At 41.8% G+C, this 23,608-nt stretch overlaps 1 protein-coding gene across 2 annotated transcripts in view; it reads left to right on the plus strand.

Moving 5' to 3' along the window:
* RPN2 (ribophorin II) overlaps positions 1–20,534 on the plus strand; it is a 48,824-nt gene extending 28,290 nt beyond the window's left edge. Inside the window, exons 10-17 of one of the 2 annotated variants that reach the window (XM_084888648.1) lie at positions 5,551–5,642; positions 6,578–6,692; positions 8,931–9,125; positions 10,381–10,467; positions 11,964–12,059; positions 13,603–13,678; positions 15,376–15,505; positions 20,224–20,534. In XM_084888648.1, coding sequence (XP_084744774.1) covers positions 5,551–5,642; positions 6,578–6,692; positions 8,931–9,125; positions 10,381–10,467; positions 11,964–12,059; positions 13,603–13,678; positions 15,376–15,505; positions 20,224–20,236 — 804 coding nt within the window. In that variant the 3' untranslated portion in view covers positions 20,237–20,534. Of the gene's footprint in view, positions 1–5,550; positions 5,643–6,577; positions 6,693–8,930; positions 9,126–10,380; positions 10,468–11,963; positions 12,060–13,602; positions 13,679–15,375; positions 15,506–16,951 lie in introns of both variants that reach the window. The other variant, XM_084888647.1, reaches the window with a different exon arrangement.
* The last annotated feature ends 3,074 nt before the right edge of the window (positions 20,535–23,608 follow it).

Consider the following 23,608-nt stretch of genomic DNA (forward strand, 5'->3'; position numbering starts at 1 on the left):
AAATATAAGAGTTAATTTCTAAACTTGCACTTCGGTTTCATGAGCCTGTATTTTTATCCTTATACCACTAATACTGTTCTGTCTTGATTACTGTAACAGCTTGGTATTTTGTACAAACATCAAATTTGGTGTTTGTCCAACTGTTTCTGTGGTTGTTGGGAAAATTATTGAAGTACAAAATAGCAGAAATAGAATAGTTAATAGCTGTTATTCGTGCAATGAAATAAGCCCCCATCAAGGCCATAGCTGTCCTTTTACTTCACAGGGATGGGGTAAACATTTCAAAATCTCCTCTTTCCCTTTTTATTACATTAGAGCTTTTTATGTGCCTATTTTGTGTGTGTGTGTGTGTGTGTGTGTGTGTGCATGCTCTGACTTCTGTCACATAGGTGACTTGACTTTGTAATTTCAGTAATAGTCACACTTACAGCCTTAGAGTGTGCCAGCAGGTCCTATTTACTCTTCTGAGGGATGCTTGACATTGGTCAGAGTGCATTTACAGTGGTTTGATGTGAAAGGCTTGTAATAGCACTCACTGACATTGGACTTGCTGTCAGAGGAAGCATCCGTTTTAGAACTGTCTTTAGCATTAATTGCCCCTAATGCACCATCAATTTTGACAATAATGAGCTAAACAGAGGGGTTATTACTCAGCATAAAGACCGCATTTCCTGGAGTTAAAACATTTTTTTGAGGTGTATGTGGCATGCAGCACAGCCCAAGAAAGGACTTAGCGTGATTCACCATAAAACAGGTTTAGCGGCTAACCAAATCCCCTCCCTCTTATAAAAACTAATCTTGCAGTGGTTGGTTAAAGGAGAAGAAGCTAACCAACAAGTATCCTACTCAGAACCCTTTATAACAGGCTTTGAAAAAAAGTTATGATGGTTTTTATTTCTCAATTTGCTTTAAAAGAGTAGCATAAAAATGCTTTTCTTTTCAATGTTTTCAGAAACCCATTTGTAGTAAGATTTTAGGAATAGAAGGACTTTTCAAAAACTTCCCTATTTAAGAAATGCCCTACAGTATTTATGTAAAATAAAGAAAGCTGCAACTTAGGGTGCCTTTTAAAATTAGGGCTAAGCTGAAACCGGTTTGGTTCAGTGGATGGAGCATTGGCCTGTGGACTCGAGGGTCCCAGGTCCGATTCTGATCAAGGGCATGTATCTTGGTTGCGGGCACATCCCCAGTAGGGAGTGTGTAGGGGGCAGCTGATCAATGTTTCTAACTCTCTATCTCTCTTCCTTCCTCTCTGTAAAAAATCAATAAAATATATTTTAAAAATAAAATAAAATTAGGGCTGAGAGCAAACCCCAGTTGGCTTGAGTTCACCGCAGTTTGCCCTTTTGTCATTCGTGTGTCTGTATTGTCTGGGAATATTCTTAGAACAAACACAATTGAATCTTGATTAGTAGGCTTTAGTGATCATCTTATTGTTGTAAGTTTATAGTCGGGAGTCTAAGCAAAAAACTGATGGCTTCCTTGTCACTACATTGAAGAGCCTTACACAAGTCTTTAAACATCAGTTTGTGTATATCCTGCGGAAAAGGAGAGCAATTATTTTTAAAATCATATATATTGGGTGGTACTTTTGGGATGGTGGTGGTACTTTTGATACAAAACATTTATAAAGAAGAAGGTAGCCCTAACCAGTTTGGCTCAGTGGATAGAGCATTGGCCCAGACTAAAGGGTCCCGGGTTCGATTCCACTCAAGGGCATATACTCACTTAAATCCTTAAGAGAATGAGTCACTGGCGTGAAGAGGGACTTATTTAATATTGATGAAGATTGCAGAGTAATTACTGAAGACAGATTATTATTATTATTATTATTTTAAATATTTTTTTAATTGATTTTTTACAGAGAGGAAGAGAGAGAGAGAGAGAGAGAGAGAGAGAGAGAGAGAGAGAGAGAGAGAGAGTTAGAAACATCGATGAGAGAGAGACACTGACCAGCTGCCTCCTGCACACCCCTTACTGGGGATGTGCCCGCAACCAAGGTACATGCCCTTGACCGAATCGAACCTGGGACCTTTCAGTCCGCAGGCTGACGCTCTATCCACTGAGCTAAGCCAGTTTCGGCTATTTTTTTTTTTTTTTTAAATAGTATGGGGTATTACTAAACAACTCCTTCCTTACATTTCTACTTCCCAGCCAGGGATACCCCGAGGCCAACTTGAGTCACGGTCCTTCTGTGCTTTTGTAGCACTTTGTTAATCCTTCCATTAAAGCAGCCTGGTCTCTTATAATTTAGCTTTGCATGTATGCTTCCCTTTAGGACAGGGAGTATATCTTGCCCTCTCTGTATATCCCCTGTGCCTAGGTGCTCCAGATGAACCTTCCACTCCAGTTTTTTTTCAAATGGAAGTAGTGTCAGTTTGTCTCTGGGTTGAGCTTTATATAGAAAGAGAGCCTGCTATTTCTGAGCCCAGTACGAGAAGCTTTTTGCTCAGCAGAGAGCCCAAAGAATCAAAGTAGAGACTCCCAACTCTGTCCTTGGGGTTTTATTCAACTTAAAGGCCAACTGTTTTCCCATACTGCCTCAGTCACCCATTGCCTAGATTCAGTGACAAGCAGTGATACTAAATATAATTCTGCCAATAGGTGGCTATGTATTCAAAAAATAGGTAATAGCCTTACAGCTTCTGATAATAAATCTTTACATTCAGATTTCTTTTTTTCTTTTTTTTTTTAAGCACAACAGAACACTCCTATTCAATCTTATAATGCAGGCTGTTGTCACAAAATAATTATTATGATGGCAGAAGAGTAGGCTGTTAAAAGGAATTACTTGATAGTATCTTTATTCTTTTTAAATTTTTCTTGTTTGTCCTTGATTTGAGGCTGTCACACCTTGATAGTACATTTTAGAAAAATGCTGAAGCTATCCTTCATTTATTTATCCAGTCCTCTATCTCTATTCCTTGATCCTGACTTAGACTATAAACCAGTAGATTTTGGCAAAGATTTCCTTAAGTATTGCATTCAGGCTTATCAAATATTTGGAAGTCTCACAGATGTTTGCACATAAGTGCCTTTGGTGTGTTTGCATAATTTGCACATTCAAATTTACATTTTAAATAAAAAATTCTTCATGAATAGACAACATATTTTCAATCTTTTTTGGAATTTTATATTTTAATTTTTTAAAATTTGTGTACTGGCATCAGTGAGCTCCTCTTTGTGAAGATGTTTATAAGGAATGTATACACTGAGTGGCCAGATTATTATGATTTCTGACTGCAAAATAATCTGGCCATTCAGTGTGTGTGTGTGTGTGTGTGTGTGTGTGTGTGTGTGGCCTGGTGCATGAATTTGTACATGGGTGGGCTCCTGCCAGCCTGGCCAGTGGGTGGGGACATAGGCGGTTGGCCGGCCTGCCTGCTGGTCGAATTCCTGGTCGAGGGGACAGTTTGTATATTAGCCTTTTATTATATAGGATACACTGAGTGTAGAATTCAAACATAGTAAGAGTCAAGACGGACTGGTTTGTGCTTATAATAAACTCTAAAATTTTGGTGGCTTAAAACAGCGGTCACTAACCTGTGTTCGTGGACCAGTGGTGGTCTGTGAGGTCCAAAGGTTGGCAACCGCTGGTTTAAGGAAGTATTGTGAGCAGCGGTCGCCAACCGGTGGTCTGTGGACCAAAAGGTTGGCAAACACTGGCTTAAAACAAGAATTTCTTGAGAGAATCCAAGATGGCTGCTCGGGTAGGCAACTAGCCGCAGCCGCACACAACAATTTCAAAAAATACAACTAAAATATAAAATGGACATTACCCAGAACTACAGGAAAGTCGACTGACTGGAAATCCTACAACAAGAAGCAAGGAGAAAACCAGAAGGAAGCGCGGAGGAGCTGGAAAAGCCTAAGAGTCCTAAAAACAGAATAGAAGATCGCAAGAATCAAGTCAAAGATTTGGAACATAAAGAGCCAGAAGACACTCCTCTGCAGAAGCTAGAAGGCAAGAGAATCCAGAAAATTGAAGATAATGTAAGAAACCTCTGGGACAACTTCAAACGATCCAACATCAGAATTATGGGGGTCCCAGAAGATGAAAGAGAGCAAGATATCGAAAACATACTGAAAGAAATAGTGACAGAAAACTTCCCCCACCTGGTGAAAGAATTGGACTTACAAGTCCAGGAAGCACACAGAACTCCAAATAAAAGGAATCCAAAGAGGACCACACCAAGACAAATCATAATTAAGATTCCAAAAGCAAAAGACAAAGAGAGAATATTAAAAGCAGCAAGAGCTAAGCAGGTAGTTACCTATAAAGGAACACCTATACGATTGTCAGCTGATTTCTCAACAGAAACCATGCATGCCAGACGGGAATGGCAAGAAATATTCAAGGTGATGAATAGTAAGAACCTACAGCCAAAGATAATCTATCCAGCAAAGCTATCACTCAGATTCGAAGGTCAGATAAAGAGCTTCACTAATAAAAAAAAAGCTAAAGGAGTTCATCACCACCAAACTAGAATTATATGAATTGCTGAAGGGGGTTCTTTCAGAAGAGAAAGTAAATAAAGATAAAAATTATGAACAACAAATACGTAACTATCAACAAGTGAATCTAAAAACCAAGGAAACTAAAAAAAAAAATCTGATGAACAATATTAACTGCTGAATATAATAGAATCAGAGGTATGGAAGGGGAGTGAACTGATGATTCTTGGGGGAAAAGGGGAGAGGGAGATGTGGGAAGAGACTGAACATAAATTGTGCACCTATGGATGAGGACAATGGGGGGTGGGGAAAGGACAGAGGGTGGGGAAAGGAACATTTGTAATAATATGAACAATAAAAATTTATTAAAAAAAAAACAAAAAAACAAGAATTTCTTTTTGGCCCAAGCTAGTTGTCTGATCTGTCAACTGGAGGCTCTGCTTCATGTTTTCTTATTCTGGGACCCAAGCTGAAAGAGAAAACATTTCTCTGTACGTTGCTCTTGTCAGAGGAAAAAAGAATTACACACTGACTCTTAAAGTTTTCACTTGGAAGTGACACACATCACTTTTGCTCACATTTCGTTGGCCAAAGCAAGTCACATGGCTATGCTTTACTTCAGAGGGGCAGAAAAATTCAATTCTACCATATGCTCAGGAGAACCAGAAGTACTTGATCAGCAGTACAGATGGCTGCCATGGCTTCTTAGGTCTCCATGGGTAGACTTAGTCTGCTTGGCACAGAGTAATAAGTGCTGCTGGGAAGCTGGATAGCAAGGTGCCTAACATGGATTCAATTTCCCCATCTGAAATAGCACTGCCTTACAGAGTTGTGAGGATTAAAAGAGATAGTCTTTGTAAAGTCAGTGTCTTTAACACTCAATAGTTAGCTGTCATTAGAAGTGAGTACCTGTTGATTTTGATTTAAATCATTTGAAGGGTGTTGCTTAAGGATTTCCCCCTTATTTATTTTAAAGGACATAAGAAAAGACCTGGAATTGAAACGTGACCTCCTGGTTCATAGTTTGGATATGTGTGTTAATTCCTGACATACCTACCTGTTGACGTGGCGATTTTCTTCTGTGTTTTACTCTAGCTCAGGGTCAAGATTTCCACTGAAGTTGGCATCACAAATGTTGATCTCTCCACTGTGGATAAGGATCAGAGTATAGCACCCAAAACCACACGGTAGGTGGGATGCCGCCTGAGCACAGGAGAGCTCAGGCTTGAACTGAGCTCCTCTAGATGTCATTTCTGTCATCAGTGATCCAGCTTGCACTTCAACTTAAAGAGGCTATAGTTCTGACACACCAGGGGTGCTGCTTGGCATCCAAGCAGTTTGGGGAGATACCTGTACCAGCTGTCAGTCTCTGAGTAAACCGGTCCATGAAATAAGGAGTAAGTCTGAGTCAGCTACATCACGAAGCACATTATTTAGTTAAGATGATGATTTTAAAAAGAAATACATTCTCAGTGAAGGAAGCAGTATATTAATTTATATTCTGGTGTAATCTCTTTGTCTTTACAGTCCTGAAGTTGCTTTGAGTGGCCTCATGACAACTCTCTTTGGCCCACAGTGTGTCGGGGAAATGTTGGAAGCATCATAGGTTCTTAGAACTGAGACGGCACATACCCAGCAGCAGGGATATGATACCCTTTCTCAAGTTCATGAAAAACATCATTGATTAGTCACAGCATTTGTTCCTGCTGAACTCAGAATCTTTTTTTAACACAGCCTTCTACATAACCATTAGTAATTGATCAGGGTTCAGCCCACTTGTCAGCCTTTTCATAGGTCCTAACTTTGGAGGGCCATATTTGACAGGCGCTGCAGGTGGACAGGATCCGAGCCTGACTTGGTTGACGTCCTTAGGTCCTTGAAGTGAAAGAAAGCCTGGACACATAACATAACATTTCTCCAGACCCTGCTAAAAATTTATTCTGTGCTTTTCTCGGTCCTGGTTTTATCAATCCAATTAACCCTCAGGTCACAGGCACTCTCCATGTCTCCTCAACAATGAGAGAGGGAAGTTAGAAAATGAAGTGAAGTTTGCATTCTTTACTCTGTTCTTAGACATGTGCAAATCCTCTCTATAAATTTACTGTATAAATGTCTCTTTCAGGGTGACCTACCCAGCCAAGGCCAAGGGCACGTTCATCGCAGACAGCCACCAGAACTTTGCTTTGTTCTTCCAGCTGGTAGATGTGAATACTGGTGCTGAGCTCACCCCTCACCAGGTCAGGAAAAAGCCCAGGCGTTCTCTTGCCTTGAAATATTAGAGTCAGCTGTCTAACTGGCTAGAGAAGATTCCAAATTCCTGCTTTCAGATCTTCACTCTGCACCCTGAAGGTCCACCCAGTTCTCCCACGTGACACTGCCCCTTCTCATATTGATTGTAACCCTGAACCTGGCATACACTCTTCTTTTTAAAATATTAGCTGGTATTGAGAAGATATATTTAAGACAGATTAGCACTTAATTGAGACTTTCTTTCTGACAAAAACCCCTGCCAAAAACCATGTCTTAAATTATTTTGATAAAAGAAAAATCTAGGCAATGGGCTCAAGCATGTTTTTGTTCTGGCCAAAGCAGACTTCTATTTGTGGGAATCTGAAGAACAGTTCTTTTTATCGATAACTTGTGCCTATGTCATATTATGAGAGCGATAGGTTTCAGTTTTATAAAGTAATAATATTCTTTGAAAGATTTCAAACCAAGTTCTTTTCCTAGAGAATCAGATATGGCCTCCTTTTCCTCTCAGGCACTTCTGTCATCCCCTATGGTTAGCAGTAATTGCCCTCAGACCTGTCCCATCCGCGGAAATGCAGATAAATACTCTGAATACTGACAGATAGGAAAGAGTATGGGACTTAATAGCCTTGATTTAGGAGCTTTGTAAGCAATGCTTTGGCAAAGAGCCACTAGACTTGTGTCCATGCTGGAAGGGCAGCTTCAGAGCAGACCTCTGAGTTGGGAGAATTTTCTTGGAATTTGCTTTCTGTTTCCTGTAGCTGCAGTGGTTGCGCTTGTGCCCAGCCCCCAGCATGACTGCCCACAGGAACATCATCTCAGCACTTCTCTGTTCTTCTCTCCCTTCCACCCTCAGGTTCCAGAGAGCTGGGTTGTGTACTTGATCAGGACCATGGCTAACCAACTGTTAAGTACTTAGCCTCTTAGCATTTCACAGCTCTTCTCAGAATGATATTTATCAACCAAACAGCACAAGGGAAGAAAGAATATGCAAAAAGGAAATTATAAGACTAATAAATTGGTGAGATTTGGGTTAGGGTAGGAAAGTTAGTGAGGAAATGTAACTTTAACTGAATACTTGTTTCATCTAAGATTCTGGTTTGAAAACCGTGGCTTAGAGACCTCTCAGGTATAACAGTATTTTGCAGACAAGCCTGGCTGCCACCTGCACTTGGCTCTAACAGGAGGAAGATCAGGCATCTGAGCTCCTGAAATCCCATTCTTGGCCAAGACTGTAGCCAGGATGCTTCACATCTCTGGAACCTTTTCCTAAATATCTTTGAGGGTTCGTTGCCCAGGTATAGAGTAACATATGGGATTTGTATTTTTTCTGTGGATCCAGCATTAGCTGTGTAACTCATTTAATCCGCATGCCTTATGATCTATAAAATGGAACAAGTCTACTTGCCTTGTTGAATTCTTTATTTTGAAGAAAAGCTCTGAGTGGATATTAAGTTTTGCTGCAATTATAATGAGCAGAAACCTTAGTTTCTTATGGCATTGGGAGGATAAAACGGTACCATCATATTGATGATATCGGCTGTGTTGTTGACCAGCTAGAGTAGGTCCTGTGCTAAATGCTTTGCATACATTATCAGGAATCTTCACACAGATATACCACATGTTGAAGTTAATCTTCTTATTGTCATAAAGATGAAAAAATCAAGGTCTAAGGAAGTTAAGTAACCTGCTCTGTTAATAAGTAGTGGATCCAAGTCTGTCTGTCTTCAGAGCCTGGGCGCTCTCGGTGACACCAGGCTGCTCTGCTTGATTAGAACTCTGCCTTGCTATCAGTCTCCAAGCCTGCACTACTAAATCTTTAGCTGGAGGCAGTAGGAAATTGAAAATGGACCTCTCACAGTTCCACCTCATTTCCCTTCTTTTTATCCTCTGGTAAAGAAGTTAATTGGGCAGTGAAGTGGCCAAAAGGCTGGCAGGAAGAAGAAATTGAAGCAACAGCAAAGCACTAAATCATCCACAAACTGGGCATTCATCCTCCAAGTGTCAAGAATTGGCTGCATCCCTAAGTTAAATTTCTTACATTATAATAGCAAAAGTTATCTCTGAGCCAGGAGCCAGGGTGGGATGGCCACTCCTTCCGCGCGCTCAGGCAGCCGCTCTCACTGTCTTGAAAGAGCCAGCAGTCTGCTGCCTCATTGATTCAATATTGGGCCCTGAGGGCGTTTTTAAATTATCATATGATACAATATTATTGTTTCATACAGACATTTGTCCGACTCCATAACCAGAAGACTGGCCAGGAAGTAGTGTTTGTAGCTGAGCCGGACAGCAAGAATGTGTACAAGTTTGAACTGGATACTTCTGAGAGAAAGATCGAATTTGACTCCGCGTCTGGCATCTACACTCTCTACTTGATCATCGGAGATGCCACTTTGAAGAACCCAATCCTTTGGAATGTGGTATGTGCCTAAATGCACCTTGACCTAGGCAAGAGTGGCTGTGCCACAGTCAGACACAGACAGTTCCTTTTCAGGGGCCTGGGTGTTTTTGTTTTTTTTTTACCCTAGCCTTGCCTATGCCACTCACAGGGCAACAGATATGCATTGTGAGGTGAGGGGCTGTGTGCTGTCGCTATTAGTAGCCTTAGAGGCATGATATGGCCTGGCACATAGTAGGCGCTTAATAAATAGTAATCGAGTGAATGAATGAATTATACATTTGCCCTTGTGGGTTCTAGCAAATTTCTATAAAAGTTATACTGGAAGAAGGTTTTCATATTACATCAAAGGACTATGTAGAATACATAAATGCTAGAGATAAAGGGCTTGGCTTTTGAGATATGGTATACCTTGTGGGATAGAGGTTGGGTAAGATTTGAGTTCCAGTAACAATTCAGAATGGTGTGGAGCATTGAATTATAGGATATTCAAAATGCTAATAAACTTATCAACATTTGCATAACATGTTGATTTACATAGTGCCTTTCACCTGTGTATCATAATTGATAAGAGAAAACTTCTTAAAAAGCATGGCATTTGAGCTAGATATTGAAGAATTGCAAGGGTTTATCAGAATAGTATATGAGGCTGTGGATTAATCACTGGGGAATAGTCTGCAGAAAAGCCTGAGGTACTTTCACTGCAATCTGTTTGATCTATTTTACTGGAGCACCTGATGAATCTGGTCAGCAGCAGGAGACAAAGAGGTTGGAAAGGTAACAGAGACCAAATTGCATCCTTGAATGGTGGTTGACTCCCTTTGCAAGACAAAGGGGCAGCTGTGTTTCTTGTGTTGTATTCAAAGCTCTTTTTCTTCTCCTGGACTTTGGGCTGCTTTTTGTATGAGAGCGCATTTTCATTTCTTTTCTTTCTTTTTTTTCCTTCTTTTTTCTTGTGACTAAATCACACTTCCCAGGGACACTGAGTGTTTTCTGATTGCAACTGTAACAGCCTGAGTACCAGCTGAGATTTTTATATTAAGCAGCTCACCAGGATGGTAGAAAATTGGAACTCTTGCTCTAAAATGCATTTTCAACAAATTATTATTTTGTTCTTGAAATTTTTACTGCCTCAGTTTGCTGACTTAGAAGTGATTGGACTGCTTTGAGCTTTTTCCAGTTATGGTCCTGGATGTGAGTTAGGGAGTACTATTGTGCTGGTGAATCTTACCCCCTTCTCTGTCCCTGTGACTTTAAAGATGCTCTTACTCTTTTAGGCTGACGTGGTCATCAAGTTCCCTGAGGAAGATGCTCCATCGACTGTCCTGTCCAAGAACCTTTTCACCCCCAAACAGGAAATTCAGGTATATTTCAAGAGGCTTCTCCACTAAGCACAAGAAAATGTGAAATGGCAGCAGACCTCTGGACGGTGGCTCTGGTCCCTTCTTTAACCTGTCTATATAATGATGTATAGTTTGGTTGGTCCTCACCACCCTGTGAATTAGGCAGAGCATATATCAGTCGTGTCCTAGACCTGACAAAACAGGCTCAAAGAGCCCTGTGACCAGCTCCCATAAAGCAGGTGGTTGTAGCCAATCTCATAAATTGAGTCTGTTTTCTTAAACATCCAGGAGGTACAGCCTGAGATCACTGGGCTATAGCAAAACTGGGCTTGGCTTCTTTCTGTCTGCTCCTGCATAAATCAGGGCTTATGGGGCTGACTGGTGGAAAACTTAACTGGGACAACAGGGCTTTCCTCCCCGAGGCAAATTCTCCCTCTTTTCTGGGATTCACCTTCTTTGCATATAAATATTAGCCATCCCTGCCCAGCACAGCTCACAGACTGCTGTGAAGGTCAAAACATAATGGATAGCATTGGCCGGTTTTCTCAGTGGTTAGAGCACCAGCCCTTGGATCTAAGGGACGTGGGTGTGATTCCCGGTCAAGGGCACATACCTCTGTTGCAGGTTCCATCCTCTGCCCCAGTCAATGCTCATGCAGAAGGCAACTAATGAATGTGTCTCATGTTGATGTCTCTATCCCCCTCCCCTTCCATTCTATAAAAATCAATAGAAAAAAATATCCTGGGGTAAGGATTTAAAAAACAAAACAACCAACAGATAAAGAAAATGGATAAGGCAAGAAATGCTTTAAAAAGTTTCTAAAACACTTTACAAAATAAGCACAAGAATTGTTCAACAGTTTCATCACTGGTTAAGAAAACAGGTGATCCCCTCAGTGAATTATTTTGTATTTATGAGAAATGATCTTACTGTAATAATGTGGAAACCTACGTGTAAATTAATGTTGAAGCGTTCCAAGCAGACTACTCTTATTTCACTATTAAAAAAAGAAAGACAAGCGCCCTCGAGTAGGGTAGTAGGACTCTGATAAAGAGAATGAGGTTAATACCAGTTAGCTGACTTAAGTGGAGGAGTAACATATGATGGACATTTCCACCCTGGGGACCCAGTAGCATTACGAAATCCAGACTCCTGCCTTGGGTGTGTTGCTTAAGCCATTCATATACCTGGGCTCCCTCTTTGATACTAGGCAAATGCCACTTGATGGATTGCATTTCCCAACCTCTAAATGGCAATGAGTCTTTGAAGGGATAAAAAGGGTTGGCCAAGTAGTGAGCTGAGACTAGTGTATTGTCTTTGAAAAGAGACCTCTGGGATCAGAAGCCAGCATTGAGATGAGGCTAAAGGCCAAGTGGCCATTCATTGCCAGGGGGTTTTAGCCTCAGAGACAGTTCCTCAACTTGACTGTCAATGGCATTTTGGACCCTGGTAAACATGGCAGCTCCTACTGGGAAGGGCATGTTCTTAAATATTATTGATGTGACTTATTTTGGCAGCACCTGTTCCGTGAGCCTGAGAAGAGGCCCCCCACAGTGGTGTCGAATACATTCACTGCCCTGATCCTCTCACCCCTGCTCCTGCTCTTTGCTCTGGTAAGTAGCTGTAATTAGCATGGGCAGCATGTGTCTGGCGCCAGACTTAGCAGATGTAGCTGTTCCAAAGGAGGCTTTGTGCTCTGGCCTCAGCACAGCTCCAAAGGGGTCCAGCAGCTGAGACCTGCACCAGTGGTCAAAAACTTTTAGAATAACTAAAAGTCTCCACTGTGGGGAAGCAGCCAAATAAACCACTCCATTAATAAGGGGCGTGAGAAAGTACCCAATGGCCATTGAAAATGATAAAGGTATACGGACTGGGATGCTCTCTCTAGGAATGTTCAGATGAGGTAAGTGTAGAAAAAGCAAAACAAAAAACAAGGCCCCAATGCCTATAGCTACATAAAAACAGTACAAAAGCTGTGCATTTCAGCACTGTAGCATAAAACTATAAACAACCTAGAGTCTTTGTAAAAGCAAGTGTTAAATAAATTATGGTATGTCCATACTGTGGAATAATAAGCAGTTTATTAAAAGAATGCATAGATTTATATGCTGATATGACAAGATTGTTAGGATGTCTTACTGAGTGAAGAAGGCAAGGGGTTAGAATAGGGTTACCTCTAAGAAGAGATTTTTTAAGGAATATAGAGAAAAGAAATTTTTACCTTTTATACTTTAAAGTACTATTTGAAAATTTTTTACCAGTTATTTTTTCTTTTTAAAAATTTTAAACATAGATTCATATAAACAAAATTCAGAAAATTAGAAACTCATTGGATCTTTTGGAAAATTGCCTGTTCCTAATCCATTCATTGATATTAATAAAATAGTTAATGGTCAATATAAATCTGAAAGGTATGCCACAAGCTTTCAGAAACCAGACCCTAGGTTATGGGTACCTGTTGTCATATTTGAGTGATCATAATTTCAAAAGCCAAGGAACCCATTGCAAAAGCACGCATCCTACCAGCTGCCAGTGGGTTTACCTTACCAACACTTAGAGAAAATAGCAGGGGTGCCAGTTACTTTATTGTGAATGCAGTTTCTGACCTTTTGCTTCATGGCTTCACCTGTTTTAAAATAGAAAAGCTTGCTGTCAAATATATGATGTTCAGGTTTGAGTTACCCAAGCACATTTAAAAAATATGTATTTTATTGTTTTTTTTACAGAGAGGAAGGGAGAGGAATATAGAGTTAGAAACATTAATGAGAAACATCAATCAGCTGCCTCCTGCACACCCCCCACTGGAGATGTGGCCGCAACCAAGGCACATGCCCTTGACCAGAACCGAATCTGGGACCTTTCAGTCCGCAGGCCGATGCTCTTTTCACTGAGCCAAACCGGTTAGGGCTACCCAACCACATTTGAGTGTGGGTGTTGGAATGCCTTTCTACAAAAAGGAAAGGAAAAAAAAAGTAGTGGGGAACAATTTTTCCTAAAGACTTCGAATAGGGTAATTGTCACGCAAAAATTCCCTGTCCAAGTATGCATGAACTTGTGAGCCCTGAGGATTCTTCATTGGACTAGCATTGACATGCCATGTGTTGCCTCCCTTTCAAATTGTAATGTCTTTTTAATTTATTTCTTCCCATTGTTTAGTGGATCCGGATTGGTGCCAATATCTCCAACTTTACTTTTGCTCCTAGCACAATTATCTTTCACCTGGGACATGCTGGTAAGTGCTCCCGGCTGCTAATTCCATTTAACCTCCTCTGACATTTAGCCTGCCCACGCAAACGCCCTGTTAAGTAGCCCCACAACCTATTAACTATAATGACTTAATAGTATAACATTTCCCTCTTCCGCCTGCCTTTTAGGACAGTTAATATGATGATAAACCTGTTTGGGCCATCAGCTTAGAACAGCTGTCATTATATTGGGTTTCATTGTACTAGGCTGCTGTTGGCAGGCCATTTACCCTCATTTAATAGCCCTGTTCATTTTCAGAGATTACTCACTTATCGTATCTTTACATTGAGCCATCTTCCTGGACAAAGAGCATTAATGTAATTTCCAAAGGTTATCTTTCCCTAAGGTATCGATCTTCACATTTGCCGGCGGCTGTGTCTGGACAGTAATAGAAAACAGTTTCTTCCTTGTCAGACACCCTGTCCTGCATTGTTTTCTTGAGAACTTAGGACCTAAACTGTCAATTCACAAATCACCTAAGCATTTCAAAGGCTTGCAACACCATTGGATTGGTGTCGCCTTGCATTTCACTTTTATATTCTTTTCTAATTTCTTTGACTCTTTCAGGAGACCCTCCTGTATTCATTGTGTGTGGGTTCTTTAAGGGTCCACAAATGAATCCCTTGAAATTCTGGGCAAACGTGTATCTGTTCCTTTCTGGGGAAAGAGAGAGTCTATAACTTTTATCAGATTCTCAAAGTGGCCCTTGACCTCAAAAATGGTTAAGAACCCCTGCTGTAGTTCATTCATCATCCTTCAGGGCAAAATTGATAGATGACCTTTCTATCTAGCCCCGTCACTGGATTTGAGTGATAGCCTCCTGGGTCAGGTTGAGAACAAAACCTGAATATAAATTTGTTTAGAACCATGACTTTTCTTGCCAGAATGCTTTGTGTGCACATCCCCGCATTTGATTCTCATCACAACTCTGATGGTGGTGACCAGGACAGGAGTTATGATCCATATTTAATAGGTGAGAATTTAGGCTTAGAGAAATTGTGTGGATGGAAGGGCAGGCCTAGACCAGAACCATGGACTCGCAATGCATAGGCCTGAGCCCTTTTCACTAAGCCTTCCTCCTCAGTCCTCTTAGGCAGAGTGGCAAATTATCCTTAAAAAAATATTTTAAGGCCCTAACCGGTTTGACTCGATGGGTAGAGCATCAACCTGCGGACTAAAGGATTCTAGGTTCGATTCCGGTCAAGGGCACATGTTCGGATTGCAGGCTCGATCCCTAGTATGGGGTGTGCAGGAGGCAGCCAATCAAGGATTCTCTCTCATAATTGATGTTTCTGTCTGTCTCTATCTCCCTCTCTGAAATTAATAAAAACATATTTTAAAAAATCTTAAGAAAAATGAAATTATTTATTTAATCCTGTATATTTTTATTCAGAATTTTAAAAATGAGTCCCAAGTATAACAATAATGTTTTAAAGAAAATCTATGTGAGCCAGACTGTGGAATAAGATAAGTAGCTGAGGTTTGGTTTTTACTTCTGATAGTGAAGGCTGAGAGGCAAGTATATTGAGATCTTTTTTTTGTATCAGATAAAAGAAATAAAACAAGCTGTTCTAGAAATACAGACCTTTTGTGGATCTAGCAATTACTGCTCCTCACTGTCCTCTGCCCCAGTTTGTTGTCACTGTTTCATTTAATTGGCTCTCACGGTGCCTGTTCTTGTAGCTATGCTGGGGCTCATGTATGTCTACTGGACTCAGCTCAACATGTTCCAGACCCTGAAGTACCTGGCCATCTTGGGTAGTGTGACATTTCTGGCTGGCAATCGGATGCTGGCCCAGCAGGCAATCAAAAGGTAAGGATGGGGATGGGCCACGGTCCGCTGGAAATGTTTTGTTAGCTCTGTTCCCCCAACTCTCTGAACAACGGTGTGTGGTAAAACATTTAATCCTTAGGGGCAAGGGTGGCACATCAATCCAACCCAATACAAAGCCTTTTTAAGTCAGAACAGGGCCTTGGTGGTCAACTTTAAATGTTTTAAAATCCCAGCCATTTATATCCTGACTCATTAGAACATGAGAAGAAAATAATTGTTTTATGAAGGTTAAAATGGATTAAAAGATTGTTGTTAATGTGCTGGCTGGCCGATAGAAAAATGTTCTCTGCTGCCCCAGAGAACCCTGACCTCCTTTGCCCCCAGAGGGTTACTTCTCTGTAACCCCCACCGGCTCCCGGAGCTTCTCCTGAGCATGAAGGTCCATGCTCTTCCCCAGAATCAGCCTCACTGTCAGTAGCCCATACCACATCTCCAAGAACCAGACAATCTTAGGTTCACACAGTGATCAGATCTCAGGTGATGGCATCTTGACTTTTGAACCTGGATTAGGGGCACATTTAAATGTCACATAGGTGTTTCTTCTCATTGATTTGACTTTATTAAACTTGGGTGATGTCAGCCATGTAAAGGTCAGTAAAAGAAGGTCAGGCTTGCTTTCACCTTTGGAAGTTAGTTAGCATTTTTAGACATGTCCTGCTTTCTCCTGTCCAGGATTTTTGCTGGAAGATTGTAATTCAGTGGTGTGCCCTCCAACACGCTGCTGATTAAGTCCGTCAGATCAGGGAGGCCTCTCAGAGATCATTAGTGGGCGGGAGAGCCACACATCTCATTCCTGCCTGAGTCTCCATTGTGAGCTTTCTAGGGCCTCACCGTGGAGGCCCAGCCCCGATGTGCACCCGGACGGCCCTGAATAATCCAGATTCCACTAGAGCTTCCCTTAGCACCAGCAGTGGCAGCTGCTCGTTTTGTTGCTTCTCCAGCAGCCTTCACCTGGCAGCTATGCATTGCATCTGAGAAAGGGCCAGGGACTCAGCTGTTTTTTCTAAGCCCTGTTACCTTGCAGCAAGAAGTCTAGGTCCTAGGGAGCTCAAGGCCATACTCTTCTGAGTTCTCTTATTTCTGGAAGTTGCCCCACAAGACAAACAAAATTAAGGGGAAATAAGGGTGGAAACCATTTTATTGAAATCCCACTTAGCATGAGTTCCTAATCTGGAATCCTAAAATTGTGTACATGTTTTAGAGAAAGAGATCATGATTCTTATCTCCCCCCCTCCCGCCCCACACACATCCCATACAGAAGGTTAAAGCCCATTCTTACGTTGCCATGTGTGAGTCCTAGAACAAACAATGGGAAAGTCAGTGACCCTATAGAAAGCTCTGGTTGGGTGTTTGCCGTTTCTTTCCTCAGCTTATTTCTCTTCGCACTGTCCTTTCTTGATTCTCAATCCCTCTTTCCTTTGGCAGGATCGCTGCAGAGCAGAGCAGTAGATTGGCAAAATATAGGACATTACGGTAACGATGAAGGGCGGTCTCATCCAGAAGCAGGGCCCCTGTCCCCTTGCCTGCCTCATGCATGTCAGTTACTTATCTAGTTTGCAGCCCACTCATTCCTCCCCACCCACCCCTAAACCAAAGCTGAATCCTGAGGCCGTTTCCCCACTTTCTGGCCCAGGTTGTGACTGCCCCTTGAGTTAGCCCAGTGGGTGGGGTAATTTTGCAGCAGAGCAACCTTGACCTGGCTTTAACTATATAACTCCATCCTCCCTAATGTCTCATGGGATACTATATATATATATATAAAAAAAATTTTTTTAATTGATTTCAGAGAGGAAGGGAGAAGGATAGAGAGATAAAAACATCAATGTTGAGAGAGAATCATTGATCAGCTGCCTCTTGCATGCCCCACACTGGGGATTGAGCCCACAATCTGGGCATGTGCCCTGACCAGGAATTGAACTGTGATCTCCTGGTTCATAGGTTGACACTCAACTACTGAACTGTGCTGGTCGGACTCATGGGGTATTTTTTAGGTTAATAGTCCCTCTCTCTTATGTTTATAGAACAGTTGAGCTAAGACAGGTCCATCCTTGGGCTTCTTAAAAGGGAACCCCATTCACAACATCTAAATTCATTACATGATGGTCTGATGACAAGTCCTGGCACACCTTGTCATGGTTTCTAGGCCTTTCTGTAACACTAATTTTTGGTTGGGTCAAACTTGTTTTGGTGAGACTCTAAATTATGGACTAATGGCCACAGAGCAAAGCCAGTATCAGAACCCAGATTCCTAGAGTTAAGGATATGGACCGTGCTGCTCCCTCTGTGGCTGAAATGTCATGTGAAATATCACCCATTCTCCATGCAGGTATTAGTCCTAGAAGAAAGATGAAGTGGAAGCAAGGAGGAGAGAATGTCTGATGCTTCATTGATCAACTCCTCTAGACCAGGGATCAGCAAAAGTTTTCTGGAAAGAGCCAGATGGTACTTTAGGTTTCGAAGACCATACGGTCTCTGTTAGGACTACTCAGTTCTGCCCCTGCAATGTGAAAACAGCTACAGACTATGAAAATAAATGAGCATGGCTGTGTTCCAATAAAACTTTACTTATAAAAACAGACAGTGGGCTGGATTTGGCCCTTGGGGCATAGTTTGCTGACCCCTGTACTAGATCAAAGAGAGGAAAGAAGTATTTGAATTTTCTCGTCATGTTACCTCTCATCCCTTCCTGTGGAAATGGCTTTCCTGCCAGAGCAATGAAGCCATCTAATTTTTAACCCTCTGGAAATAAAAACAAATCAACAAAAGCATATGCTGTAGAGCCTTTTCACAGATGTGTGACCATAAATTGAAACGTCTCATCCTCAACACAAAAAGAAACTACATTTTTTTTTCATGTTTAACTTATATACAGTAAAATTCACCCTTTTTAGTAAAGAATTCTGTGAATCTTGACAAACACATATACAATAGTGTAAACACCACCTCAATCAAGATACAGCCTATTTCCACGCTCCGAAAAGTGCCCTTTTTCTTGAGTCCCTCTTCCCCATCCTCATTCCTTGGCCATTTCTAATTTTTTTTTTGTTTTACCCTAAATTACATACTTGCTCTATCTGAGTTTTGCTTTCAGAACTGATCCTTTCTGCTAAATACTGAGCTCTTTAATTCTTTAAAGATTGATTTTGTCTTTCTTGATTTTTAGATAGCCTGCCCTCTCCCTACTGTCCCCAAATCATACTTCTTGAAAGAGAGGAAATAATCCTTGATAATTGGATGTTTAGGACTTTCTGAAGTTGAGACCTAGGATTTTTTATTTTTTTTTAAATCCTCGCCCAAGGGTATTTCCTTTGAGAGTAGAAAGGATGTGGGGAGAAGAGAGAGAGAGAGAGAGAGAGAGAGAGAGAGAGAGAGAGAGAGAGAGAGAGAGAGAGAGAGAGAGAATAGCAATGTAAGAAAAAAACAGTGATTGGTTGCCTTCAGCACGCACCCCAATTGGAACAAGGGTTTGTGTCCTTGACCCTAACCCAAGGCCCTTCAGTGTGAGGACTGGTGTTCTAACCACTGAACTCACCAGCCAGGGCGGGATCTAGGATTTTAAAGCGAAGTCACTGGTAGCTAGGTGGTTTTTATTTGAGGACATACATTGATGTGATTTGTGAATAACTTCTCAGCCAGGATAAAGACTTGTGGGCCGCTGCCTTTCCAGCTGTTCTCATTTCATACTCATGCTAATCCTCTCCACGTGAACATTTGGAGCACACATTTTAAAGTACCTGAGTGTTGGTAGGGAGTTAGGAGCACTCACTTCAGCCCTCAGGATTAGTTCTATGCCTGTACCTGCCCCTTGGAACTGTTAATTGAGTAGAAGGCAGCCATTCTGCAAGATTGTGTCATCACATTGGCCCTCATCTCTGGCTATAGCTGCCTGCTGAAGACGGTGTGTGTGTCAGCACCCAGCCTCTGCTTGCCAGAGCCACCAAATCACTTACTTGCTGCTGTCACTGTCTGCCTAGATTGTCATTTTTGTTTTTCTTGTGTTTCCCCGTTACTTCTTGGAGTCTAGGGACAGGCAGCCTTAGAGCAAGAAGGAATAGAGATGAAGCAGTTTTTTTCTGTGAGCTGAGTCCCATTTTTGAGAATCATTCTAAAATTTAGATTCTGACACACATGCAGGATTCTGTACTGAGAGGTCAGAACGTTGTCTTCCTAGCTGTATGAGGGCCAAATGTTGATTGGTGGACCTGGAGTCTGGGAAGTTAAATCATCTTTTCTGTTCACATCATAAAAATTTATACTGTCTTGCCCTAGCCAGTGTGGCAGCGGATCAGTGTTTCGCTCTCATGTCAGTGTTTCTCTCTCCCTTTCCCTTCCTCTCTCTCTAAAACTCAAAAAAATCTTTTTTTTAAAAATTGCACTGTCTTTTTGGCCTTGCACTGTGAGAGGTGTGCTTGGAATTACCTCATCTTCTTAAATTTTCACATATCACTTTCTTAGTTATTAGGTTTGTTTCATTATTTTTATTTAACTTACCATCAGTTTTAGTTTGAACTTGATCTTTTATTCTTGTGAAATGAGATGGGGCATAAGTAAATAGAATTCATAGAAAAAAAATTACTCCTTTATTAAGGGGAACTTATAGTGGGAGAGTACTTTCGTCTCTCTCTTGTCACCGGCTAGGAACTATGACAGTAAATTGAAACCTTCAATAATTTTGCATTTGTCTCCTTTTCTTTCAGAACAGCACATTAGTTCCAGAAGTCGAAAGGAAACTCTGAAACCTGAAATGAATGATAAGAAGAGGAGTCAAGAACAATTCAGTTTGAAAAGAGGAATGAAAAACAAACTTTATTTAAAAAGAAATAAGTTGAAATTGTGGTTAGACTTTCTTTTGCTTTATTTTTATTTTTATTTTTATTGACCCAACAGAGCAGATTCCTGTGAGCCCAGATATTCTGTTTCTTTGGAATGATGCCCTAGCAGGATGCGTGAATATTCCTAACTTACCCAAATAAAGTTGTTTTGGAATAAAGGGAATAATGGGAACAAAGTCTTGGTTGAGAGTTATTCTAGTAGTGTGGGCCTGTGGGACTCCTGGGCACACACACGAGGACTTCGTTGGGAAGTATTGTTGACACAATAGTCTGAACGCTTCTCCGGGCCCTTTCACATTGGTCCTTCTCATCTGGAAAAGCCCGTGTCCGGCCTCCAGCCCTGGGTACCAACCGTCTGCATCGGGGCCCTGTTGGTATCTGAAGGCTTTGCTTTTGCCTTGAAAGTTTGGTGTCAGTGTGCAATGGGGAAAGGGAGGCATTGTCTCAAAGGAAGGCTGACCACATGCATTATCTTAGGCTCTTACAGGATCACACACATCTCAAGAATATCCCTTGTGAGGTTGTGCCCAGGACACCATTACATGGGGGTTGTATAATTCCACGTGGAGAAGTAACGTTGAATTAGTGTGGTTAAGTGTATAGACTTCAGTGTCGGGCAGACCTGCTGTTACCACTATTAGGGTGAGGGACTTTGGGCAAGGGCCTGAAATTCTCTAAGCCTCCTTTTTTCTTCAGTAAAAATCAGATAATAACCTCATCTGACTGAAGCAGTGTGATGCATTTCAAGCACTTGGCTCAGTGCGTGGCATCTTTCCTAACTGGCCCAAAGTAATGTACTTTGGCTCATTGCTTCTAATTCTATTAATTGAAACATACCTAATATATTTAGATAACTTTTGAAATGCAGCTAATCCTAATAGTATTGAATTTGGGGGTAGAGAGTGTTTTTTATTCAGATTGCTTTCTAAGCTGGACTTCATTACAGTGAGGAAATTGAGATATTGATTGGGAAAAAGCAAAAGGAGGTACTGGAACTTTGGGCTAGCTCTGAATGAGATTCTGCAGACAAGAGGGCCACATGGGCAATTACAGGAATGCCTCTAAGATGGGAAGAAGGCAGCCTCACCTTCCCGAACGTTGCAAGCTGGTGGCCCATAGATATGTTTTATTTGACCCATAGTGGGTTTGTTTTTTTTTTAATTTTTATTGAATTAGTAGCTAACATTTACAAATTGAGAAGATTCATGTAAAAATCTAGGTTTGGGGTTTTGGTTTCAGAACTGGCAATAATCAGCTGGAACTGAATAGCAACTCCTCCTAATGGATGGGGCCAGCACTCCCCAGTGTGCCAGAGCCCCGTCCCTCACAGGTGTCAGCCATAATGTGCTTTTCCACCTGCCACTTCACTCCTGTGGACAAAGAACTGGAAGCAAAAGTTTTAGCCTATCCCACCCTGAGGGGAAAATGTGATGTTGAATGTTGTGGGGTCAAACCTGGAGTCAAAATAAGAACACTGGAGGCTGTTTATTGATTTAAAAAAACAGGCAAGCATTTATTGAACTGGCCAGGACAGCCGCAAGAGCACCACATGCAGATGGAGTTCACTCTCAGGACCACGCTGTTCCAGGTGTAGGCAGTCCTTTCAAAGGTCTAAACCACAAAAGTTTTCCTTTGTTCTAAATTCTAAAGGCTGGGAACAGCCCGCAGGGTCGTTCAAGCCACATCCCGCTGGCATAGGAATGTGGCCCTATCTTGCGATAGCAGATAGTACAGAAGCAGAGCTGAGCGGTTAATCTCTAAAGGTTGTCTGCAATTTCAACTCCTGGAGTACTGAGCCAATGGGAATCAATCTCCTGTGGTCCTGGTCCACAGGCACAGGAAAGTTAGCTTTGTGAGTTTCCAGGTCTCAATCTGGAAGCTGAGGCAACTACCCTATTGTTTAAGTAAGTGAGTGCAGAAGCCAGAATAGCAGGGTTAAAATTCAAATAGCAGGTTAGTATGGTTGCTACCATACTTCATTGACCTCCCATTGCTGGGTGGCTTCTAGTGTCCCTTAGGGACCTCAGCTTAGAGTGGTGTGGAAGGGATGAGAGCTGAGAGCTGGGCGGGCTGCTGGTACCCCTGTAACCAGACCTGTACGGTTCTGGAAGGCAGACCGGATGAGGCCTGATGGAGGCATTATGGAGAAAGGGAACTGGGCCTGAGGATAGTGCAGTGGCTGGAAGAAAGGAAGTCAGGAAACGGCTTCCTAGAGGCAGGGCTGGCCTGTAGACCCAGAGGAGAACCAAGCAACAGCACACATTTGTTCCGTGCCAGGCTTGGTGCTGTGCCCAGAACGACAGCAGTGAGCAAGACATACATTCCCTGCCCTTGGTCCACTCAGAACCTGGAGGGTACAGGGAAAAGAGCAAAAGGATTACAAACATGAGAAGGGCTTTAAAGAAAGTTTCATTTAGAGGGGTTGGGAAAGCTAAACTGCCCTGAAGGACAAGGAGGAACCTTTGCAGAGCTGGGGCAGAGACTCCCGGCAGAGAATTAACAAATGCAAAGGCTCTGATGCAAGATCTTGGCATATCTGAGCTGAAAGTAGGCCAGTGCAATTAGGGCGCAGTTAACAAGGAGAATAGTATCCTCAGAAGCCTGAATAATTACTTTTTTTTTTTTTTTAAAGAATTTTTGAATTTGAGTCTAACATGACAACTGCTGGGAAGCAAAATCTCAAAGGATTAGGAAAATGCTCCCTGTTTTTTTTTGTTTGTTTTAATCCTAACCCAAGAATATGCTTTTACTGAGTTGAGAGAGAAAGGAAGAGAGAAAGAATCATCCACGTGAGAGAAACATCAATCTGTTGCCTCCCGTATACACTCCGACAGGGGACCCAACCTGAAACCTGGGTGTGTGTCCTGACTGGGAATGGAACCAGCGGCCCTTCGGTGCTCAGGATGATGTTCCAACTATCGGAGCCACAGTGGCCAGGGTCAAATACAGCCTTTAAGGGCCATGGTGAAGGAATAGGTTTTATTTTAGGGCCAACGATAAATTCTAGAGAACTAGGATTTTATGCTGGGATGTGGCAGAGGCAGGAACTCCCCCCACATGCTCTCTGGCTTCCCACCTGGTGACGCTTTTTGAAGGGCTCTTAGCGGCCAGCTCTGGAGCAAGGCTGCAGGGAGAATCTGGGAAGGTTGGATTTTTAAAAATCATTAAAAAAAAAACCAACAGGTTTCATATACTTATAGTAAAATGTACAAATCTTAAGTGTACAGCTCAATGCATTTTTACTTCTGAG

The sequence above is a fragment of the Pipistrellus hanaki genome (assembly GCF_964339955.1).
Source record: "Pipistrellus hanaki genome assembly, chromosome: 6".
NCBI classification, from domain to species: domain Eukaryota; kingdom Metazoa; phylum Chordata; class Mammalia; order Chiroptera; family Vespertilionidae; genus Pipistrellus; species Pipistrellus hanaki.